We start from the raw sequence: 22,305 nt of genomic DNA on the forward strand, positions 1-22,305 counted from the left end.
AGAAATCAACACAGTTGGGACTCCCTTATACAAAACAAATTGCTTTTCTCTTGCAGCTTTCAGAACTCTCTCCTTGTCTTTGGCATGTAATAGTTTGATTACATTGTGCCTGGGTGTGATTCTGTTTTGAGTGTATCATGTTTGGGGTTTGTTGGTCTTCTTGAATGTATATATTCATGTGTTTCATTAAATTTGGGATGTTTTCTGCCCCTACTTCTTGGACTATCCTTCTGCCCCTTTCTCCTCCTTCTGGGAATCCTATGATGAATATATCGGCATACTTGACAGTGTCCCACTGGTCTTGTGGCTGTTCATTTTCTGTCTTTCTTTTGTTTTTCTGTTCCTCAGCCTAAATCATTTCGGTTGTCTTATATTGTAGTTCACTTATTCTTTTGCCATTTTTAATCATAGAGAATTTTTAATTTCAGTTTTTGTGGTCTTCGATTCCAGTATTCCTATTTGGTTTCATTTAAAAATTGCTTTCTATTTGCAAACATACATGGCAATTCTGGCTAATTTATTGGCTTAGGGCATATATAACAGTTATCTTAAATGAGAAATAATTTAGAAAAGTGATCTTGGAAATACCTTTTTTCTAGTTCTTCTAAACTCATAAAATAGCATAAGAATGTGCTATTGATAATACCACTTACTAGTACATGACTTAAATAATTTAGTTTTCTCTTTAATTAGAAACTTGCACCCTAAAATATTATTCAATCAAGAATAATCCTTTGTAATATCACGGATATTGGTTCTGCCCCTCCATTACCAGCCTTAAAAAAGAATTCCAATTTTAAGAAAACAGTTTTCACAAATCAAGTAATTAGATCCTAGGTCTATTGAATATCATAGGAAGGAACCTAGAGAAGCATCCCCTTATGTGCCATTTCTGAATAACCCCCACAATGGCCTATAGACATGGAAACCACTTCTTTCTTGTTCCCATGTGGAATAATAGGTTCTTTCCCCGAATTAGTTGCTTCTGGTTGAAAAATCAGATGGTTGAAAAAGTCTTAATTTGCATTTACATTTTGGTTGATGTTTGTGAGCCAAAAGACAAATTGGCAAATGGCCCAAGCCAAAGAACAGTAATCTTATTAAACATGCTTTGTGAAAAAAAAAAAATTGCTTTCTCTTTTTTGTGGATCTCATATTGTTCATTCCATCGTTTTCCTGTTATCCTTTAGTTCTCTTTCCATGTTTTCCTTTATTTAAGCATATCGAAAATCATTTTTTAAAAGTCTTTGTCTGGTATGTCCAAAGTCTGGTTTTCTTGGTTGATAGTTTCCTAGTTTTATATTGTTCCTGGGATGAGCTATCATTTCTTGTTTCTGTGTTTGTCTTGTATTCTTTTGTTGTACATTTTACATTTTAATGTTTTAACTCTGAGGTTTAGTACCCGAACTGTTACTTGAGTTTGTATCCACCTTGCAATATGACAGAGATGTCCTTGAGTGCCAGGAGCTAACAAAAACAAAGAAAGAAACAAATGCAGAAAAAACTTTCACAGTCTTTGCAAAATGGTTCTATTGGCTCGTGTTCTTCTTCAAAGATTAGTCCTACCAAAAAGATCAGCCCAAGGTGATTTGTGTTCATGTTTGAACAGTTATGAGAATCCAGATGCTCCCTCTGTTCTCTATAAAATAGGTTTCCCAGCCCCTGCATGTGCTCTATTACATGTCTTTAAGTTGGTAATCCTTTGTTTCAGTTCACTTGTTTCTTACACTGCTATACCTTTCCACAACCTGCTTTTGCTTCCGTGGCAAGTTTTAGGAGGGCGAGCAGGATATGAATGTCTTCACTCATTTCTTCAGGCTGCCTTCCAGTAGACTGGCAGTGATCTACAGGTACTCCATATGCACACAGGTATTACTCTGTCCCTCTGGAACAGGCTGACTCCATATTAACCAGGGAGGGCTCCAGAAACTTTTCCTTCTGGTTTTATATTGCATTTTCCTGACTTGTCATTCACCAGTTACAACTACCCTGTCTATTTTGGGGGGAGTTGTGAGAAGGATGGCTCTGCTACTTTTTGCTAGTTGTTCAAAAATTCTTTGGGAGAATGGAACCCTGATATGTTGTAAGCCACTGTCTTTGTTGTCTGGAAGTCACCATTTTATCTTTTAAAGTAATTTTTAAATAACTGTAAGAGAAGATAACTGCCTCTGACATTGCCGATAAACCACGAAAAGAAAATTGAAGCACATAAATAAAAATTACCTTGAGGCTGAGATAGAGTTAGGAAGTTTATTATTTCCATATTAATACTTTATCATCAATTAAGGGAGTTCAGATTTCTTCTAGGTTCTCCTCCCACCCTTTTTATCTCCTATTTGTGTTGGTTTTGTCGTTGTTATTGTGGTAAACGCCAAACATCCAGAAAAGTGTCTGTAACAATAGAACGAATGTATACCGCCATCCAGCTTAAAAATTGAGACAGTTCAAATTTAATTGTGTAAGCCCCTCAGTACTGATCCTCCCTTCCATTCCACCCTTTCTTCCTCTTTCTGAACCTCTCAAAGTACCCACTATTCTGAATTTGAAGGTTATCCTAGAAAGTATTATTTTATAAAACAATACATACACATTGTGATGCTTTGTATATTTGAGATTTCATATGTGACATCATACTGTATTTATCCATACTTACTTATTTTACTCAAGTTATGTTTTTGAGAATTAGCCATTTGAATCATGTAACTCTCATCCAATTAATTTCAGTGCAGTTGTAGCATTCTAGCATATGAAGAAACTATTTCTCATTGATGATGTGTTTTTTTCCTCTAATTCCTTTGCATTAAATGTTGGTGTTGATGATTTTGATTTAGGAGACTATTGGATAATGTTTGTTTCTTAATTTCCATGTGTCTTAAGGCATGTTGTGTTTTTTTGCACAGTATAGCTCTCATATGGCCCAGTGAGTGGCAAATGATACAAAAGCTGTTTGTTGTGGATCATGTAATTAAAATCACAAAAACTGAAGTAGGAGATGCAGACCCTTCAGAAACACAGTATACTTCTGAGCCTAGTAAGTTTTCCTATTATTCTTGGTTTTTATAGTTACCATTCAGGGGGAAGAAGGATACATGAAATATATTCTCTGCTTAAAATTAAAGATCATGGGGCAGTCCAAAGTAATATTCCCCTGACAGAAACTATCCAATATATTCATCTCACTGTTTCTATGTTTATTTGTTGTCAGTAAGTGGATTCTCAATTTGCATACAACAGAGCACAGCAATTGATTGAAAATACAACTAACATTTTAATGATTACTCACATGACTTTGATGCAAGTTTTTAGATCTTTGGTTCTCTGGCAGTAATTCCTCAACTACTTGTATCTTACTTCTTTTAGAACTCTGTCCAGAATGCAGAGAAGGTTTATTGTGTCAGCAGCAGAGAGATCTGCGTGAATACACTCAAGCCACCATCTATGTACATAAAGTTGTGGATAATAAGAAGGTACTGATCCCTCTTGTGGCCATGACTAGTAATGACCAAGTTTGCCTTTTGACTTGCTATTGAATTTTCGCTGAGGACCACATTGTTGTTCCTTAGAACTATTTGGCATCAGAATTGAGATTGGACAAGAATTGGAAATGGGTAGTTTAGGTGATTATATATGGATTTAGTCAGTTATCATTTGGATAAGCAAATATTTATTGAATGAATGTCATCTTGGCACCAGGAATAGGATCTTGGTACGGGGGATACAATGAAGGAGAGAGAGACAAGGTACCTGCTCTTACAGATATGTGCACCTTGTGAGGAAAACCAAGAATAAAACCATTGCATTCACAAGATTATTTCATACAGGAATGAGTGTTTTGAAAGAAATTAAGTGGGGAGAGAGATGGATGGAGGTGGAAGCTGTGGCATTAGATAGGGAGAATTGGAGGAGGAATTGTTTTATCTGAGCGTTGACTGTCTGGGATCCAGCCTTGTGAAGGGTTGGGGAAGAATATTCTGGGCAAAGGGAACAAAGGCCACACAGACAAGGTGAATGTGTTTAAACAGTGGAGTGACAATCAGTGTGTCTAGAGTAGCCCTGTCTGTAGAACTTTCTTTGATAATGGAAATATTCTCTGTCTGTGCTCTGAATGATGGTAGCCACTCTCCGCTTGTGGCTCCAAAGCACTCAGAATGTGCTAGAGTGATTGAGGAACTGCATTTTTAATTTTAGCTCATTTAAATTTAAATAGCTCAATGTGGCTAGTGACTCCCATAATAGACAACATTGGTCAAGAATGAAGTTTCTTCCAAGGAAAGATGTGATATGGTATGAGGAGCCAAATTGTGTAGGGCTTTATAAAGGATCTGGGACTTATCTAAGTGTAGATAAGAAGCCAGTGGAGAATGTCAAGGAAAGTCATGATGTGATCTGATTTATGCTTTAAAAAAGGCCATACTGGCCATTGGGTTTAGAATTTGGTGATGGCATAACAAGAGTAAAGAAGCCTGGTTTCAGAGCTCTTGGAGTTGATCTGCAAGGACAGGTGACATAGACAGATTGGGATGGTTTGGAAGTAGGGGCCTTAGAACTTGCTATAGATTGGATTTAGAAAATTTTTACTGTAGTAAGGATGGCTCTTAAGTAGATCCTGACCCAGATTTCTAGACATCCTATTGGTGTGATTACAGGGTTTTTTGGAATTAAAGACAAATAAAGTGGAATACATTTATTTGATGAGTAGGGAACTTTCAACTTATGTGCCAGTGATCTAGAGTTCTGCTTTCCTAATTGAAGGCCTTCATTTCCTAATATGCAGAGAAAGCGACGTTAATGAGTCCAAATGCCTGTTTTCCTCCTAGAATTTCTAAAACATTTTGTACTTGTTTGCACATGTAGTAATGGCATCTTATATGAAATAGTATACAGTTTTCTTTCAGTTTCATTATTCAGAGTTTCATAGTGTTCCACAAAAGACCACTGCCTCCATCCTTCATTTTCTTAATTCTTACCGAACATTGTGACTACTGCCGTTGTGTACCTGAACATGTCTGAGTACCTATAAAGGCTTGACAGTGACAGAGTACTAGGAAAGGAGTAGAGTGCTCTCAGACTTTTGCAAAATCACATCATTGTAAAAGCCTGATAACAATAATTGCTCTGCAGAGACTTCCTTAAATGAATGAGGAACACGTTAAATACAAGAATAAGTCAAAATTTAGAAAACATGCTAAATGGGCTTTGAAAATAAAGGATGCTTGGTTCTTGATTCCCTGTCTGCTCTATTATCCCATTGTTGATAAAGATTTCCTTCCTTTTGGTAAAGGTTGCCAATCAGATTTCCCCACATCTTCTGTAGCATGCCTCCCTAGGATCTGACCCCTTTCTCTCTTTGTTGTCTGGGCTCTTATAGGTGATGAAGGATTCGGCTCCAGAGCTGAATGTAAGTAGTTCTGAAACAGAGGAGGACAAGGAAGAAGCTAAGCCAGATGGAGAAAAAGATCCAGATTTTAATCAAGTAAGTGTTGAAGCTGCTTTTTATTATTATCCTCTTGCTCTTTTTTTTATTGCAATGTTATTGAGATATATTCACATAACATATAATCATCCAAACTATACGATCAGTTGTTCACAGTATCATCATATATTTGTCCATTCATCATCACAATTGATTTTTTTTTTTTGCATGCTGTGTGGTGGTATCCCATTTAATTATTTTTCCATGTGATTATCCTGTTATTGCAGCACCATTTGTTGAATTTTTTTGTTTGTTTGTTTATTTTTGCTTGTTTGTTTGGTTTTTGGGGAAGGGCATGGACCAGGAATTGAACCCGGGTCTCCTACATGGCAGGCTACACAATTAATTTTTGAACTTTTTCATTCCTCCTTAAGCAATAAAAATAAAAATATCCCATACCCTCCACCATTATTTTATTTTTTTTTTGTCTGTAGTTTCTTACTCATCTGTTTGTACACTGGATAAAGAGAGCGTCAGTTACAAAGTTTTCGCAATCGCATACCTTCCTGCTGTTTTAAAAGATCAACTCCGTGCCCCTGGACATCTCACTGTACCCTCCGTGAGATATTGGTTCTCAGTGTCCTTCCTTTTTTTTTTTTTTGTATTTTTAAAAACTATTCCAAAACCATAGAAATTTTGTAAGATTCCTGTTCAAGTAGGTCAGTGTCCTTCCTTTTTTCCCTTTCTCTTTCCTCAGTTTTGGTGGTATGTTACAGCTGTCCTGATTTCTCATGAAAAGCTGAGGACTAGTTATTCCAGAATTAAGTAAGAAAGGCTGAAATATAATGTACTGATTAAATTTTTAGCTGGAAAAGAAGATTAAAATGAGATCCATATCTTAATTTGTTTAATCAATGGAATATCAAAGTATGAAAAAATTATTTACTCACATTGTCTCTTTACAGGCAAAATAAATAATCATAATAATGGAATATATAGAAGAGAGTTTCAAGTTTCAATTAATGTGTTAGCATTAGCCTTTCATTTTCCATTGTTTAACTAACTTAAAAATCTTAAAATTCATCTATTGAAATTGTATTCTATTTTAAAACCTCAACTTCTGAGTGAGACTAAAGAGGGAGAAGTTTATTTGGTGCACAGTTGATATTTTGGGTAGTGCATTCCTAAATAACTTGTATGATCAGTTTAGTTGAACACCATAAGTGCATGGAATCTTGAATAGGGAGTGAGAATTTGTTGGTTTATCCAGGTTAGTGTGATGTCCCGATAAATCCCAGGGTGAATTTTGGTAGTGAATAAAGAAGTATTTGCAATCTCCTTGGGGGAATGGGGAGAAAGGAAGAAATATTCAACTTTCCCATTTGGAGAATTTCTAATACTCTCACAAGCAGTGGGGCCAACCAAATTAATAGGCCGAACCCTCGATCTTGGGGTTCACCCGTATGAAACTTATTCCTACTGAGGATAGGCTAAGCCTACTTGAAATTAGGCCTAAGAGTCACCCCCAGGGAACCTCTTTTGTTACTCGGATGTGACCTCTCCCTCTAAGCCAACTCAGCACTTGAACTCACTGCCTTCCCTCCCATGTGGACATGACTCCCAGGGGCATAAGTTTTCCTGGAATGTGGGACAGGAAGCCTGGGATAAGCTGGAACACAGCATCAAGAAATTGAGAAAGCCTTCTTGACCAAAAGGGGAAGAGAAAAATGAGACAAATTAAAGTGTCAGTTACTGAGAGATTTCCAACAGAGTCAAGAGGTTATCCTGGAGGTTATTCTTATGCATTACATAGATAATCCCTTTTTAGTTTATGGTGCATTGGAGTTGCTAGAGGGAAGTACCTGAAACTGTTGAACTGTGTTCAAGAAGCCTAGATTCTTGAAGATGATTGCATAAAGATAAAATGTTTACAGTGTGACTGTGATTGTAAGAACCTTGTGTCTGATGTTCCTTATATCTAGGGTGTGGACAGATGAGTAAAAAATATGGGTAAAAATAAATGATAGGGGGACAAAGAATAAAATAAATTGGGTAAATAAAAACACTAGTGGTCAGTGAGAGGAAAGGGTAAGGTATATGGTGTGTATGAGTTTTTTTCTTTTATTACTTTCTCTGGAGTGATGCAAATGTTTTAAGCAATGATCTTGGTGATGAAAACATAACTATGTGATGATATTGTGAGCCATTGATTGTGCACTATGTATAGAAAGTATGTGTGTGAAGATTTCTCAATTTAAAAAAAAAGTAAAATTCAAGTAACATTTGAAAAAAATATTGACTATTTTATAATTTTCTACCCCTTATTTGGTTGCCTGATTATATTCTACATATTCATAGTGATGCTACAGAAAATTGTCTTAAAAAACAACAAATAATATGTAAATGTGATTGGTTGAGATGTTATGGAAGTAAGCTTAAGTTTCTCAAAAAGTCAGGTCACTGTGTTACAGGACATTCTATAGATACTTTAAATTCAGGAAACGTCTGTTCTAATTTGAGTTTCATTTCTGGAGGGGGTTTCTTTCTCTTTTTTTTTTTAATTGTATACTATATGGTGGATAGGATCACATTTCATTCTTTTTCCATGTGACTATCCCATTATTACAACACCATTTGCTGAAATTTTATTTTATTTTATTATTATTGTTACGTTTTTTTTTTTTTTGCATGGACAGGCATCAGGAATCGAACCTGGGTCTCCGGCATGGCAAACGAGAAGAGAACTCTGCCTCTATGCCACCACTGTCAACCCTATTTTATTTTATTTTATTTTATTTTGGGGAAGCGCATGTTGGGAATCAAACCCAGGTCTCCCGCATGGCAGCCTGGAATTCTACCATTGAACTGCCATTGCACCCCCTTTAGTTTTTGTTTTGTTTTGTTTTGTTTTGTTTCGCACGGGCAGGCACTGGGAATTGAACTCGGGTGTCTGGCATAGCAGGCAAGAATTCTGCCACTGAGCCACCGTTGCACGCCCCCCTCCTAGTTTTAATAGATATGAAATATTTGTTTTCTTTCTTTACTGCTAAAATATAGTATAGTCAAATTATGGTTAGCAATCTCCCTGAGGGAAGAAAGTGTTACAATGGCCATCTGCTAAATCTGTTACAGAGCAGAAATATCTGGTCCTATTCGCCTGTCTGTAGAGAGTAATGCTATTATTTTAAACATTGATTAAGAAAGTCTGAAAAACTCTTATCTTGACTGAGGTAAATGTTATACAATTTCCCAACCACTGTAAATGGATATGTCAGTATGGGAGAGCTTTCATTTGTTTTCCATGTTTTATTGGATCTTGTAAGACGTTAACTTCACAACACTCACGAAAGAGCAAAACCATACAATTTTATGCACCACCCTGCCAACAGTGATCAGCAGCTCTTTTGTTAAAATTGGCTTGCCAAATTTGTATTTTAGCTAGTCAGTGCTGTAGGACTCCTTTGCCTCAGTGCTGATTAGGTTTCAGCTTTAGGGAGATATTTTCCTATAACAAATAATGGCCTTATTAAAGCCTATGTGTATGTATATGTATTGTGTTCCTTGGGATGGTTTTTGAGATTATTGAATCAAATATCTTGACTATTGATAGGAATTGGCAGCCCTAATATCACCTGTGGCCTTCTAACTTGTCAACTCTCCTTTCATGTCCCCATCTCCTCATTTATCTTTCAAGCCACAGATCTAAGACCTAGTGTATTTGCTTTTTTAAATTTATATATTAAATATATATACAGATAGACACATGCATGTGTGTGCATGCATTCTGATTCATGAGTGTATCATTCATCTGCTTTATTGGCAGTACCATATTGTTTTGATTGTTATAGTTTTATAGTATAGCTTAATAATCAATTGGGAATCTCATCTTTTCTCCAAATCTTGCTGTTATTCTCCATTTCCTGATAAACTTTGTAAATTAGTGTGTTTGCATAAATGTTTGTTCTTATTATCATTAGCTTCTGTTATTTCAAGCTTTGCATTTCAGCCCAAGAGTTACTTAGGAAACTCCATATTTTCAAGTGATTTAGACTTTGTAAGGCTAAACTCTTTTGATTTCTCCTTATATTCATTGTGGCCATAACCGCATCAATTTTTAAAAAGTGGATATGGAATTACTCGCCTCAGTTGTGGATGGCAACATTTGTAAATATGATAGTGGATGTTGAGAAACCCTCCTTTTTATGTTGTAGTAATTTTCTGTACTTTATAATTTTCTTCCGTTCCTTTCTTCTTGTCTGGACATTGTAATACTATAGAATTTTTAAATATTTTTGGGCCTACAAAAGCTCTCAAGTCCAACCTTCCATTAGAAAGGATGGATGGCCCTGAACAATGTCAAGACTTTTCAGATAAGGGGTCCTCTCCCCTTTTCTTTCGAGTTTACTACAGTATCTTAATACATGGATAGCTTCTATAATTGCTGTTTTTAATTCCTGTTATAAAAATGATGGATTTCTGTATGTCCTTAAAGGAGATGAGCAAATCCACCCACACAAACACACACACACACACACACACCCTGACACTTTCTCTAAGCTACATCAACCCAGTTCCTTTGGCTTTTTCTAAAATTTAGGTTAATGTTGTATCTAGTATTGTGTATCACTTAGGTAATTGAAAGCTTTCTAAAGCCACTGGGATGCTTTTGTCAGTTAACTGGATTTCTTTTTTTTTTCTAAGAATTCTGGTAAAAGCTTTTAGACCCATCAGTCATTGAAATATATATCTTGCTTGCTGCTCAGGGCTTTGTTTTTAGGTTCTGTTTTATATTTCTAAAGTAAAATTATATGTTATAGGTATGTTTCCTTATATTCCTAATTGTGGAATTCAGATTCAGTTTGATCTTTTATTTCAACAGTTGGGACTGAGAAAAATGTTTCATTGACTCTGATATGTTTGGATCCCTATATGTTGACTTTACTTTTTCTCATGACCCTTTGAATTACCTTTGTGTCTGTTCAGATTCAGGGCTAAAGGTAACTTAACCTTTTGCATTGGCTAACCAGTGGGCGTTACTTTGCCACATGTTCTGTGTTTGCATTCTGATCCTTTTCTGCACTATAAATCTCTGACACGCCATTGGTAGTGAATATGTGACATCTGTGTCTATAAATGACCCCTAAGCCACTCTGTATATGCACAGCTGACAGTAATAACTACAGAAACCAGTGCCAGGGCTTTGAGGTTACCTCATCCAGATATAATTAAACCAGAGAAAAAGATATTTTTCAAAATCTTGCACCTTCCATTTCCTGGCCTCATAAGCAGAATCATGACTGCCTGCTGACGTCTTGTTGAGGAATTTGTAGGAGTGCTCTAGAAGGAGTTTTGGCCCCTAACAGTTATTTTTTTATTTTTTATTTTTTTACATGGGCAGGCACCGAGAATCGAACCTGGGTCTCTGGCATGGCAGGTGAGAACTCTGCCTGCTGAGCCACCATGGCCCGCCCTATTTTGTATTATAAAAATATGAAAGACTAGTACAATATGTGTGTCCTCATGTGAATGCTTGTACTTAATTCAAATGTGTCTTAAGTTGTTTTCCTCAAACCAGTGTGAAATCAAGGTATGCATTTTTTTTGTTTGTTTTTGGTATGTATTATTTTGCATCATATTAGCCTCATAATATAGAACAGTTATCCTACCTCCACAACCCCTTTTCCCTCCTTAAAATTGGCTTAGAGACTAGTCTGATGTCTTGTAGATTGTCCCACATTCTGGATTTTGGCTTGTTTTCTCCTGTCATTGATCTTAACTTGTTTCTCTATCCCTGGTATTTATTCTGTAAATTGGAAGTTGGTTCTAAGTGCTTGATTAGATTTAGGTTTAGCATTTTTTGGCAAGAATATTTCATAGGCAAAGCTGTATATTTCATCATCATGATAAGAGGCACTGTGTCCTTGTCCTGATTTAACTTACATTTGATGTTTTGGTTAAGGTACTATCTTTCATTTTAAAGTTCTCGGTAGGTATTACTTGGCTTTCATGTCAATCTCAATAAGAGAAGAAAATACTGAAAACAAATAAATAGAATTCACATTGTTTATGAATTTCAAAATTGTGAAGTTTTTTTTGTTGTTGTTTTATCATGTGTGTTTTCTGATTTAACTTCAAATTTATCATTTTGGTTTTAAATGTCTTTTAAAAAATTGTTTTTTAAATCCTGGAGCTTACATGCACTTAAAGGTGTATATAGCTCATCCTTTTCTTTTTTTCAATTTTATGTGAGCCTTCTAAGGGACTGGCTAGTTTCTACTCATTATTTACATTGAACTTCAAATGATTAGAGGACCAATAAGTAAACTGTTTTTGCCTACATTATGAACTTTATGAGTATGAGTCACACTGCAGATAATTACACTGCTCTCTTTGTTTTGGATCTTTATTTATAGAGCAATGGAGGAACAAAGCGGCAAAAGATATCCCATCAAAATTATATAGCCTATCAAAAGCAAGTTATTCGACGGAGTATGCGACACAGAAAAGTTCGTGGTGAGAAAGCACTTCTCGTTTCCGCTAATCAAACATTAAAAGAATTGAAAATTCAGGTGAGGAAAATACAACATTTCTTTAAATACACTCTGGACTTAGGACAGCTTTCATGAATTCCTACTTTCCACCTAGATTTTTATATATACCTGTATTTTCTTTCAGAGTTGACCTTTTTTTTTTTTAACAGCTATCTGCTCATTGTATTAAACATTTGAGATAGGGCTTTTGATTTCAGAGTACTGCCTATGGATCCCTCAAATTAAAATCACTCCTTCTTTGGAAAGGTAACATTTTCACAATAGTTAAGAATCTTTCTATGAAGGTGAACATGTTTTTTGGATTCTGAAAACTTAAGCAAGCTCTAAGTAGCTTTCCAATAATGGAAACATTGAGAACCATTTGATTTGTCACATTCGAAGTTGTTCCAGGATAATTGTTCTCTCACTTCATTGTTCTGTGTATTTTTCTTTGACTACTTGGTAGGTATTTGAGTCTATTACCAGGATCTGCTTTGAGATTTAAGGGGAGATAAAAGGTTGCCCCTTGATTGCTTTTTTCACTTGGATGAGCCAAGAATTCTTTTTATCACCATAGTTTTGATGGCAGATAAATCTGTTTAATAGAACTTGTAAACTCTCTTTACCTCTCTTTATACAGGGTTTCCAAATTGTCGTAAAGGTTCATTTTAGATTTTGCCCTCTCCATCTCCCAAAAGTACCAATTGCATTTGCTAATAAATTTAGTGAATGAAAATTATTCATGACATTATTTCTTGGTATCAGTACTAAAATACTATAAATGAGCATTCTAGTGATATATATCTCAAAACCCGGGCTAAAGAAGGTGATAAGTTCAAGATGTCGATGAAAAATATTTGGTCCCTAATCTGCATTTGTCACTGTGTATTTCCAGAAAGTTGGCCAGGTTTCCCTCTTTGCTACTTTTATGTGGCATAGTTTACTAGTTATGCTTTTTTCTTGTTGCTGATATTTATCATTGCAATTGAGGCAAAAGTACAGGTTTCCTTTGAGAATGTTATGTGTTCCAAATTGTCCTGAGAACAATATTTCCCTTGGTTGAACCAACCCACAATTCTGAAAATAAATGTGCAGGCATAATATCTTTTTCTGTTTATTATATCTCTTAGATCTGAGAAAGCTTGTTTCTGCACCAGCTTTCTGCCTGTCAGTGGTAAACCCTCTAACATTCAAAACCTTTAAATTACAAAAAGAGCCCCTGTGGATGAAGAAGTTTTAAAAAGCTGCTGCTTTTGTTAAGGTCTACCATCTTTGAAGATAGATCAGAAGTCAGCAGAAATAGCCTTTCCATCTGGTTGCATGTTACTGGTGTGAATGAACTGCTCGAAGGCAGCAGCAGTTCAAAGGAAACCCCCTAGTTGTGCTCTTCATGGATGGTTTCTTTGCAGGGTCCTTTCTCTTTATCTGCCATCTTTGCTTCAAGGACCACTGTGATCCAAACAGAATCAAAAGGAAGGGCACTGAAATGTCAGTTTCTTCTCAGTGCTCAGTGGTAGTGCCTTTTAAAGCTTCAACTAACATGACCCTTTTGCCTAGCAGCTTGGGTAACACTGGAGTTTGTGGTGGCCATTTGTATAATCCTTATTTGTTGGTGGGTGGTTGTTTAAAAAGTATATAATACATTTTTGTTTGATGGATCCTTTTTCTCTAGGGTATACTACATTTTCAAGTTAATAGGATAACAACCTTTGCAAAACTCTATAAATGTTCCGATTCTAGACATAACCATATAGAGTTGCTTGAAAGCCTTGAGGAAACTTGCCTTGCCTAATTATTAATTCATTCACTGATGATGCCATTAATTAAATGAATACAATTTATTCATCTTCTTTTTCAGAAAGATGCTCAGTGTTTAATTGTATTATTTCATTTTCCCCAAAATAGATTTTGAGTGGGTGGTGTTTCCCGCCTTAGAGAGGAGGAAGTTGTGGCACAGAGATTAATACTGCTGACAACTGAGGCCATTACTCCTGTGTTTCCTTATTTCAGCCCCACCCGCCATGACAAGCAGTAGAGAGCTGCTCACCTTTGGGAACAGGGTTTCATTGTTTCTGTTTTACTCCATAGATCAGGAATGGCATAGGTCTTCATTGAATAGACTTACAAAATGTTAATTTTACTGCCATCATCTAATGAATATTTTAATATAGGCCTCCGTGCCACTGGGAGCGCCTTTTCCCTCATATGTCATCTTCTCACTAGCAAATACCTGTTCAGCTTTCAGGGCACCTCTTTTAGAAACTTGTCTTGGCCCCTAGTTGTGGAACCAACTGTTCCCTCTTCTGTTCCCCCACAGGATCCTGCACATACCTCTGCCATCATCTTCAATACTTAATTTTGCTCCTATTCTTATGAACCCCTCTAGGATGGGATTTTTCACTTTTCTGTTTCGAGCACCTGGCGCAGTATTCTTAATAAATGCTTCATTAGGTGTTGAATTAATTTAAATATCTTTGTCTTTGTGCCCAAAATAGAAAATATGAGTGTCAGGACCTCATTAATGATACTCATGTCTTGAAGTTTTTGCTGTTTGTCCAAATCCCCTAACATGGCACAAAGGTGCTGTGGTATTATGCCCTTATTAAGTTAGCATCAAATACCTCCACTGGAACTCTGCTGTCTTCTTTGCGGGTCGTGTTTGCTAACCTGGGGCTGGTAGCCTCTGCTTGCCTGTGTGCTAAGCTAGGGCTTTGACTTTGAAAGAACTGTTCTGTCAATAGTCTTGTTCACCAGAAGTCGACTTATTGCCTCATAGGCAGATCACTGATGATGTCAATGTATTTTGCATCGTTGGTCACGGATCCCTGTTTAATCAATCCCTGCTTGCTTTGCTTCTCTGAAACTGATGTCCATTTGAGAAGTCCAGATAAGATTCAGTGCAACTGTCAGGAAGGAGGCTAGCATTGTTATCCTTGCTCTTGTTTATCGGTGCGCTGTTATTAAAATCTTTTTTTTTGGTCATTCTCTTCAGCTCATAGAGCTCTAGGGTCTTGTTATACCCACAGCTGGTTTCATTCAGGGCTGTTTTGCTAAGCTCGTTTTGTCTTTCCAGAACTAAAGAGTAGAGTGCTTAAAAAAGGTAGGCTAGCTTTTGGTGTAAGATAAGGTACATGTTATAGAATGCATTGAAAATTGAGTATATGACTAATTTATGAAGCATAATAAAATTAATACTCTGACACTTGACCTCCAAATTAAGAATTAGATGAGTATTGAAGGTACTTTTGTATACCTCTCAGCCCAACTCCTCCTTGACTACCAGAGGTAATTACCTACCCTGAGATGATGAAATTAAAAAACCAAAAGCAGAAAACTCCTGAATTTGAAAAAAGAAAAAGAAAAGCTGAGGTATTATGTATAACAGCCACCTGAATGTGTTTTTTAGTTCATAAAAAAAAATATTCATTTATAATTTTTTTAACCCTTTGGCCAGCAGCAGGGTAGAGTATATGGTCTCTCCCCTTAAGTTCATATTTTAGTTCCTAAAGCAACACTCAATCTAAGAAAGAATATGTGACAGTCCAAGGGCTGGATTTTGTTGTACAGGCTGCTTGCTGAAAGATTCAGTTTATTAAAGGATTTGGGACCTGGAAATGGTAGGAGTGACATGGTGACCTTGCCCAAGCCTTAGAACCCAAAGCAACTGGTACCCCAGCCCCACCTTTTGCTCATTTGATTTTCCCCCATCCCTACCCTTAGGGAGGTGGTAAGGTATAGAATAAAAGAATCTGCATACAATTGTTTCTTAATTCTCTACTAGACCTCCTAAAACGCTCCCATATGTGTTGGGATTATAGTTTCAGTTGGAATGTAAGGAGTGGGTTGACTGCAAACAGTAGTGTCTTTTGTACTATGAAGACTTGTTTTTTTGTGTTTTCTTAAATGTATTATTTATTCAAATAGTGTATGGATCTCAATATTTTACTTTACATAAACGTCATTTCTTTTATATTGCCACAGATCATGCATGCATTTTCAGTTGCTCCTTTTGATCAGAATTTGTCAATTGATGGAAAAATTTTAAGTGATGACTGTGCCACCCTTGGCACCCTTGGCGTCATTCCTGAATCTGTCATTTTGTTAAAGGTAAGTAATAGCTCCGAACTTGAGCAAGGAACTCTAGATGATTTTAGATAATACACACCTGTCTGTAAACTACCTGAAATGGATGTTTACAAATGCCTCAGGTCCTCTGCAGCCTGTGCTATTAAATGGAGCTTTTGCCTGGCCTCTGGATTGCCTAGCTCTGGCTGAGCCACAAGAGACTTGGAGGAAGTCAAGACATCATTGGGTCTTGTTCTTGTGTGTCACAGTAGACAAAGTGACACCACAACATCAAAAATTGCTGTATCCTGTGAAAGTGAAAGCGAAGGCTTCTTCTAAGCCCTTCTGGGATCACCTAATCACCTAGCTCAATAGCCTTATGAGGCAGGTTACATCATCATCATCATCACCACTAACCTTCTTATTCCTTATGATAGCAGGGTGATGGTAGACATCTCCCTTACCCTACTGCTAAGCCCCACATCTGATTTCTCTTGTTTGATGGTCTTCAGTACGGTGCCAGAGTCTTCTTGAAGTCACATCTATTTGTTGTTCCCTTCAGACTGAGAGGGAGGGTTGTGATGTTGGTTCGTGCCCTTCTGAGCCCTGAGGATTGACTGTCAGCCCCAGGAGCAGCCAGGTTGGGCATCCTGCTGGACCAGCTGGCTAGCCCAGACAGGCCACAAAGTTACTGTGATGTCTTGAAAACCTGGGCCTTTGTGTGTGTGTGTATATGTGTTTGTGATTTTTTTTTTTACTATCTGGAAATTCTGTTGTTAAAACCACATTTAATGATACCAATGTCTGTAATTTACTTAGAAATGCTTTAAGAAAAAAAAGATAATGGTACTTATATGATAAGAATGAATAGGTAACTCTTATAACTTTATACTTTGAAGACTAGAGCTATTATTATTTTTTTAATTATGAAAATCCACAGTGTTTTCACTGATTGGTTCCTCATGGCTTCATCAGCCTTTTCCATAACTTCTGGATTAGCAGAATTGTTTATCAATGCTCCTACCATTAAAGCATCCCTTCATTTCGTCTTGGCTGAGAAATACCAGCCAATCAAGCTAGGATACAGAAGTAAAATATGAGACTCTGTCAAAACAGTCAAACTACTTTTGGTCTGCTTAATGGGATTCTTATCTAGGATATGGAAATTGGCCTTCAGTAGACTAGATTTAGTAGAGGCAAAAAGAATCATTGAACCAGCTTTGTTAGCCCAGTCTGTCCTCCCTAAAGGCCTAATTTAGTCACTTTCCTTTGCCTCTTTTGTTTCTTGGGTGCTGGAAGAATCCCCACTGTGCCAAGTCCCACTGCATCATATAGTAGAATAATTTTTCAGGCTTTTGAACTAGGAAGTCTATGCTTTTCATACCCTGGAACCCAATTATAGTATGATAAAGTTAGGCTCTTGAAATGATGGAGACCCATATCTGCTCCTACATACATGAACACACCTTCATCCCACCACCTACCTCTGTTCCCTGTCTACTTTTTTACTTTTCCTGGAACTGTAAGTTCTGTGGAATGATTTTGAAAATATGTTGAATTGCTTAATCTTAATGATCCTGTCTAAAATGCTAGAAATGGTCTGTATCATAAAGGGTTTGACCTTCAAACAGGCAACCAGAGACTGTTTGACCTCTCAGTCCTTGCAGGTAATCTTGCCATAAGCTCTGATTCAGTGCTGCCTTCTGCCCTAGGAGGAACGTGGGTATTTTGTTCTTGATGGTGAGGAGTAACAAAAATGTATTTCTAACCTAACTGAATTTTTAGAGGGCCAGTGTAACTTTTTATTTCTACTTGACTCTCCCTGCTACTACCAGCACCTTAACTCACATTAATTAAATCAGTTTTTAGTAATGTATTTTTCCATATCTGAAGGTGTATTCAGGAGTAGGGAAACAGTGCCACTACATAGCCTGTAGTTGTTGGGGTGATGAGTCCAGATCAGTAATTGGCAGGGCATCCATGTTAAACTTTGACATCTCTAGCTGTGGCTTGACCTGGGTTCTCTACTGGCCACTGTTAGTATTTGTGCCTTGTAGCAAATATCAGTATCTGATATTTGACGTCTGGGTCAGACTTCAGTGTTGATGAACATCTGGAATGCTCTTCCTCCTTGCTTCCAATCCCTTGTGGTTTTGAATTGTCTTCATTTGTTTTCTAGGCTGATGAACCAATTGCAGATTATGCTGCAATGGATGATGTCATGCAAGGTAAAGACGAATTTGTTTTAGGAATCTGTCGAATAACTATTAGAAGAAGGTGGAATTATAAATATTGAAACTTTAGTCTACAATGCTTCTACCTTCAACCTTGAAAAAAGCTTCTACCTATTGTTATGGTAGCGTCTTAAATTTTTGGCCTTAAAAGAGCAACAAAAGAAAGGGAAAGGTAAGGTGTCTACAAAATTTTGGAAAATGGAAAGCAGAGAGAGAAGTAGTAATTATTTAGTTAACCTAAGAAAACTGAAGTTCATGTAGACCTGCAGGATGGAAGAAATCAACAAGGAGCAGTACTAATTCAAATCGCAGCGCCCCAGAGAGGCACAGGAATTGTAGGCACCAGCTACCTCAAAAGCTGGAAGTGGGCTGTGAGCCTAAAAGCAGGACGCATGGTTGAAAAATGGTACGTGAAGCATTTAGACAACTTCCTTACCCAAAAGATCCTCACACCGCTTCCCCTCATATCCATTCGACACCATTCCTTCCCTACCTGGACTTCATTCACATGGGCAAGGTAGAGTCTGCTCATCATTGGCCTTTTCTTTTTTTTAAGCTCTTTGAAAAAGTTAAACTAGAAAGATGGGAATCAGGCCTTTTTACATAGCAAACACGAAGAACATCCTCAGCCCTTTGCTAGAGTGCTGGCAGTGGCCTCCTACTTCCCAGACAGGAGAGTATAGGATTCCTCTCTGGGGGAACTAGCCAATTCATACTTACAGATTTTGAAAAGCTGGTTCATCTCTCATGTACCCTTTGGTAAAGCTCATGAATACCCATGGAACAGAGTTTTCAGACATCTTTTTAGCACCTCCCACTTACACAGGTAGAAATGGGCAACTGAGGATCACCAGACAGCTGAGGAATGAGATCAGGGAACCAAGAGGAAAAAAAGACACTGCTGGAATCATAAGGCAACATGAAAATTACCTATAAATATCATAGAAGAAAGAGCAAACAATAGCTAGGGCTTATGGTACAGGAACATTTAGAAAACAGAAAAGAATTCATGGAAATGAAAAACAAGGGCCCATGAGAGGAAAAACTGATAAGAGAACCCTAAAAGTATCTAGAAACATGGAGGGAAAAGCAATCTCATTCGTGAGCTGAGGAGCCAGGAAGACAGGATAATGGAATAATGCCCACTGAATTCCAGTCTAGAGTTCTATAACTAGAAGACATTATTCTTCCTTCACACTCGACTTGTAGGTGTAAGGCTTCCAAAAAATTCTCATGTCAAGATACTACATGAAGGTGTGTGCTCTTCTCAAACGAGAGTAAACCAAGAAAGATGAAAACACTGAAACCAGAAACGGAATCCAACATAAAGAGAAATGCCAAATAAGATGGGGATGGGAAATCCCAGAACAGAAGTTCTTTACAAGCCAGTGAGCCCATCTGGTCCAGGTTGGAGCAAGGAGATGGAAGCTGCAGGAAAGATTGTCCACAAGAAAAGTGGAGTCGATAGGTGACTGTCTTGAGGAGGTGTACAGGTCTTAGGCATTTAGAATTGAATTGCAGTTATACAGGGAAAATGAAACACAAATAATGCAGAACTTACCAAGCTCAGAAAGACAAGGTAAGCCATACCAGACAAGAAACATAACCAATGCACACCCAGCAGCACAACCTGAGCAGTATTGATGAAGTCAAAATAATGTAGATGCAGGAGATTTGTTTAGCACCAAAAATACCACTGTTAAGAAAAGGATGTGTTAGGGGGCAGGAGATTACAGATATGGAAGAGGTGGTATAAGAACTAAATTTTTACTTTGCATTGAGTTATTAGATAGTATCTAAAATTATGGGGGGGGGAGCATCTTATTTAGAAATAAAGAGCTTATAAATACCAGAAGAAACAGCTGCAAGAGTCAAAAGTAAAAAGGGGTTCCTTGTAGAGTATGGGAAAAGGAGTGGAGTGGGGGAGGCTGCTGTAGGGCCACACATTCCAGAGGACAGTCTTCATGTTGTTTTCTCTAGGCCTCCCCTGGAGTCAGGCAGGTACTGGCCCTAGTCACAAACCATTTGACTTTTTTAATGATACACATGGATTGCTGTGATAAAAATAAAAACTAAAGTAAAAGCAGAAAAAGATTGTCATCAGATTAATATCATCCATAACTTTAAAAGTAATCATTATGGGTGAGTAAGGTAATTAAAAGTTATTTTAAAACTTTTTGTCTTTAGGCACTGAGGTGATCTTATTACTGTCTGTCACGACAGTCTTTTCAATTTGGATTTTTTTTTTTCAGTGTGTATGCCAGAAGAAGGGTTTAAAGGTACGTTACATTTGTCAAGTTTTGTTCATGAATGTCAGAGTCATACTGTAATATTCTATTAAAGTGAAGGCTGTAATTTGATTTTAAAATTTAATTCAATCTAAGCTTCATGACTGAAATTAATTTTAGTTAAATGCATTTTTTATTCAAGCTTCATTATCTTTCTCAGCACTCAGGCCACCGATAGGGTCTGTTAGAAGAATCTACTGCCATATTGTCCATTCTTTCTTATTTCCTGAGAGAGGTTGAGAAATTAGCCAGTGGCATTTTGAGGCTTACATTTAACTTTTTTTCAGTTCCTTGTGTCAGGCCCGTCTTAGAGCAAGACGGTTTTGTATAACTGAAAAGAGGATGTTGAATTATATCAGGTTCAGTGAAACAGCTTAGTGAATCTATTTAGAATTAAGGCATTTCTTGGATTATTAGTTGAGGTAGAGATGTGGTACCTTGTACCACATCTTAACCACTATAGTTGTGTACATCAGTAATTAGTTATTAATCTCTTGGATACAGACCTTGACACTTACAGATTTAAAACTGTTGCAATTTTGATTCTTTGTGGGTCAGTCTAGAGGTACCTGGCAAATTGTGATTTTGCCAAGGCATGAGTTTGAATCAAATACTGGGGGATCTTTGTTAAAGCAAATGAGTAAGCAAAGCTGCTGGCCTAAAATCTTCTCAATGCCATTTTGTTGTTTACTTGTTACCACTGCAAAGATACTCCTGATGTGTTTAAAGCAAAGCAAAACAAAACAAAATTATGAAAAATGACCATCAGATGAAAGCATCAATAAAGCCTGATTAACTGAAGATATGTATAGGAAAAAAGCACATGGCTTTCAACAGAAGTGATTTAGCTCAAAGCTGGAGTCTGCTGATTTTTTTCCCCCGCATTCTTCAACGTCAAGGGTCTTCTATGTTCGTTTATTAAATTGGATATTCCCTTTTGATGATGCATTCTTGGCAAATGGAATACGTTAACTCTTAATTTTTAGTTCACAACTGTACCTCCACATGTGTTTCTTTTCTCAGGTACTGGTCTACTTGGACATTAACCTTTTGAACTGACTGCTCAGAAATGACCAGAGGGGAAGAGGAGTTTGACATGTTAGGGCATTAAAGAAAAGATGGATTTAAGAATTAAACCATTACATGACTCTTTCAAAAGGCAGAAATCCATTCAAAAGTGACTGTCCCAAATGCCTTATGTCAAATAAAGCAGATTGCACTGAAGGACATCAGACTTGAAGGAAATGTTTCAGATTTTATATTTAAGGGGGGAGGGGTGATGTGAGGGAAGGGGGCAAGTAAAGATTGAACAAATTTAGTAACAGTCAATTAAATCATGTTTACATATGAGATTTATAGTCATTGGAGGGAATAAAGTTCTGTTATATTTCCTTGCTCAAGTTTCATACCAGATGCATTGGTCCATAAAGGATTTTGTATCACAGTAGCTGGGACAACATTCTGCTCTGAATGAAAAATTATTCTTAAGAGACATAAACCTGCTTACCAATACCTGTCTTTGATTCATATTCTACTTTCAATAAAGCATGTAAGTGAAGAACTTGACATAATTGTGGAAAAGTGTCTTCTGAGTTAGACTCCTCTCCTTGTCAGCTGCAGCGCACCCGCCTTACATGCTGCCGTGTGGCCTTTCACTTAGTATTGGGTAAAGGAGGAGGCACCTGCATGTTCTGCCTAGAGAATGGCTTTTTGCTGGGTGCATTTCGGAAAGGATGGAGAATGTTTGGTACATATGATAGCATTTTCTTCCAGTT

At 37.1% G+C, this 22,305-nt stretch overlaps 1 protein-coding gene across 3 annotated transcripts in view; it reads left to right on the top strand.

The window, feature by feature from the left end:
• USP48 (ubiquitin specific peptidase 48) overlaps nucleotides 1–22,101 on the top strand; it is a 91,930-nt gene extending 69,829 nt beyond the window's left edge. For all 3 annotated transcript variants that reach the window (XM_077150937.1, XM_077150936.1, XM_077150938.1), the window contains exons 20-27: nucleotides 2,901–3,031; nucleotides 3,361–3,467; nucleotides 5,369–5,473; nucleotides 11,827–11,982; nucleotides 15,925–16,050; nucleotides 18,188–18,236; nucleotides 20,495–20,521; nucleotides 21,554–22,101. In XM_077150937.1, coding sequence (XP_077007052.1) covers nucleotides 2,901–3,031; nucleotides 3,361–3,467; nucleotides 5,369–5,473; nucleotides 11,827–11,982; nucleotides 15,925–16,050; nucleotides 18,188–18,236; nucleotides 20,495–20,521; nucleotides 21,554–21,576 — 724 coding nt within the window. In that variant the 3' untranslated portion in view covers nucleotides 21,577–22,101. The remainder of the gene's footprint in view (nucleotides 1–2,900; nucleotides 3,032–3,360; nucleotides 3,468–5,368; nucleotides 5,474–11,826; nucleotides 11,983–15,924; nucleotides 16,051–18,187; nucleotides 18,237–20,494; nucleotides 20,522–21,553) is intronic.
• Nucleotides 22,102–22,305: the final 204 nt, after the last annotated feature.

The sequence above is a fragment of the Tamandua tetradactyla genome, chromosome 2 (assembly GCF_023851605.1).
Source record: "Tamandua tetradactyla isolate mTamTet1 chromosome 2, mTamTet1.pri, whole genome shotgun sequence".
Lineage (NCBI taxonomy): Eukaryota > Metazoa > Chordata > Mammalia > Pilosa > Myrmecophagidae > Tamandua > Tamandua tetradactyla.